The 2,734-nt window shown below is 40.9% G+C and overlaps 1 protein-coding gene across 1 annotated transcript; it reads left to right on the plus strand.

Annotated features, from left to right (window-relative positions):
• On the plus strand, positions 1-1,071 carry LOC123989136. Its single transcript, XM_046289814.1, has 2 exons — positions 1-409; positions 498-1,071. The coding sequence occupies exons 1-2, from the start codon at positions 117-119 to the stop codon at positions 1,069-1,071; spliced, it is 867 nt and encodes a 288-aa protein (XP_046145770.1). The 5' UTR covers positions 1-116.
• Positions 1,072-2,734: the final 1,663 nt, after the last annotated feature.

Here is a 2,734-nt window from a genome sequence, read left to right on the forward strand (position 1 = left end):
TTTACTTTGTTAGTTTCTACGAAAATCCCCTCTCTAATGAAAATAGGACCCACTTCGCAAACGCGAAAACTAGCAGTCCCATTTCAAGTCAGACCGTCAAGAACACAAGAAGGAAAATGTTGCGAACCAGTGCGGAATACTACAATATGATGTATGTTTACGCGCAGTGTAACAGTAACGCGAACGCTGCCGTGCGTAAATATCGCGAAATCCATGGAGAAACAAACGTGCCAAGTGCACATAGTTTTCGCCAAATGGCATCGCGATTGTACAGTACTGGCTCAACAATGCCACAGAGGCGTGAAGTGGTTCGCGACACTACATCACGAGACCGCAACACAGATGCTGTTTTAAGCGCATTTGAACGTGATCCAACGATGAGCATTCGAGAAGCCAGTCAGCGTTTAGAGTAAGTTCTAATATGTATAAAAGAAATCAAAATTTTATAATGAATTGTTTCATTGTTTTAATTATGTGATTTGTGTATTTTATTTTAGTATCAAGCCTACTACGGTCCACAAGATGTTGAAGGACAGCAAAATGCACCCGTACAAGTATGTGCGAGTGCACCAAATGAATCCGCAAGATTATATCCAGCGGATTCAGTATTCCAGGTGGTTGTTGGGCGAAATCGCCCGGAATCCATCGTTCTCCAAGTGCGTCTTGTGGACTGATGAAGCCCTCTTCACCAGGGATGGGTGTTTCAATGCCCACAATTCGCACGTGTGGAGCGATGCGAATCCGTTGGCGATTCGAACACGAGCAGGACAAGTGCGCTGGTCATTCAATGTATGGGCCGGAATTTGCGGCGATTTTATCGTTGGGCCGTACCTTCTACCTGATAGATTGGACGGCCCATCATACAGAGTGTTCTTAGAACATATCCTTCCGGATCTCGCGGAGGTAATTCCTCCCGAAATTCGGAGGGGTATGTTCTACCAACACGATGGTGCACCTGCACATTACGCCACAAATGTCCGCGCCTATTTAGATGAAGCCTTTCAGGACAGGTGGATTGGCCGCGGCGGTCCTGTTGCGTGGCCCCCCTTGGAAATCAGCTGTTCAGCGTAATGTGTTGTCTTCTCGAATGCAAAGGATCGGCACAATGACCCAGTGACAGCCAACCATTCTTATGACAGTGGGCCATTCACCGACAAATGGGTAAGTTTCATTTACATTATTCTTGCATTTTTTCAAATTTAACGTAGGTTATAATTCACATGTTTATTAGTTATTGCATTTTAATTCTTTTTTTATTATTTGAAAACTTATTTAAAAAAAAAAAGAAAAAAATAGTAGTATCAATTTATTTATCCTACATGACACCTATTCATTACTTTATTCGTTGTTTATGAGCAACCAATAATTCGATTATATTATTCTTTTCTCTTTTTCATTCATTATTCCATACAACTTTTGCCCGACGAGTCCTACTATACCGACCGCGACGTGGTGCCGATGCACTTGATCACGGCTTGAACGCAGAACAAACCCAACACTCTCGTGGTTCGGCCCCGCGTTAAAGGCGCGCTCTGGCCAGTGTTTTTTGTTAATAACTCGAAAACGAAGCGTCTGCCAACATTTTGGCAAAGGAAAAAGTTGTTTAGAATCACATTGTCAATCATCCCCTTAAACGTTGAACACGTAGTCATTGTACACCCTGTATAGGTTTAAATAGGTTTAAATATAGGTTTAAGCAGATGAGTATTACAGTGTAACGACAATATGTACGGTTGGGGTAACGCTCCGATAAAAGCGCCACGCAAACTCGAAAGAGAAGCGTTAAATAAATAACTAACTATAAGTAATAAACTATATATATTTTCGTATCAGTTATATGAGTTCATTTAAAAGAGTTCATAAAATAATTTTATGTTAAAAACAATTAAATAGCTATCCCTTTTTAAGCATAAAATATTTTCAAGGTTGAAAAATTGCATTCATTTCCTTTTAAAATCCAATTTCTCGAAAACTGGAGCTACTTGCAAGAAACGGTTTACAAATTCATATTCAGCGCACGAAAAGCTATAGGAAACGCCTATTGCATATGAATGATCTAAAAGAAAGTTAAATGGTGAACAGTATCAGTTACAGTAAATTGTAAATTAAAGTTGTAGCGCTTAAGATAGGAAATAAGATAAATGTACACAGTAATGTAAGAAAACATATAGTATGCTAGACTAAATGTATGACTCCGACGCACCGAGCCACCCCGGCAGGTCATACCATAAAACCCTTCGCGCTCAGGACTTGGTCGTCGCTGATTGGGCGGGCCTAGCTTCACCTTTTAGTATAAAACAGAGCCGTTTTTCCAAGGAAAAGTCAGTCTACGGAGAATAAGCACCCTGGAACTTACTGAGAAGACGACTTTCGTTCGGCACTCAGCAAAGTACAGTAAACCTTATCCCGTGATACCGAAGGGCTTGTGGCAACCGAGAATCACCCGACGACCGGTACCTCAACGTCTTGATCCTAACCTTGAGAGGAAGACGTACATACGGCACCTCTCTGTGAACCAATTACCAAAGAAATCCTTCTATCCACGAACTTCCTCCCCAGCCGATTCTTACCCTACGCGTGAAAACTTCGACTCCGCGCCGTGACGATATATATTTTGTGTGCGAAACCTAAAATAAAAATCTTCTTTTGAAAAATAAAACCTTTACAAAGTGCAGTTCATATATTATTTCCTTATAGATTAATTTCAGAAAGGAGCATACCTATTTACGAATAA

The sequence above is a fragment of the Osmia bicornis genome, unplaced genomic scaffold (genome assembly GCF_907164935.1).
Source record: "Osmia bicornis bicornis unplaced genomic scaffold, iOsmBic2.1, whole genome shotgun sequence".
Classification (NCBI taxonomy): domain Eukaryota; kingdom Metazoa; phylum Arthropoda; class Insecta; order Hymenoptera; family Megachilidae; genus Osmia; species Osmia bicornis.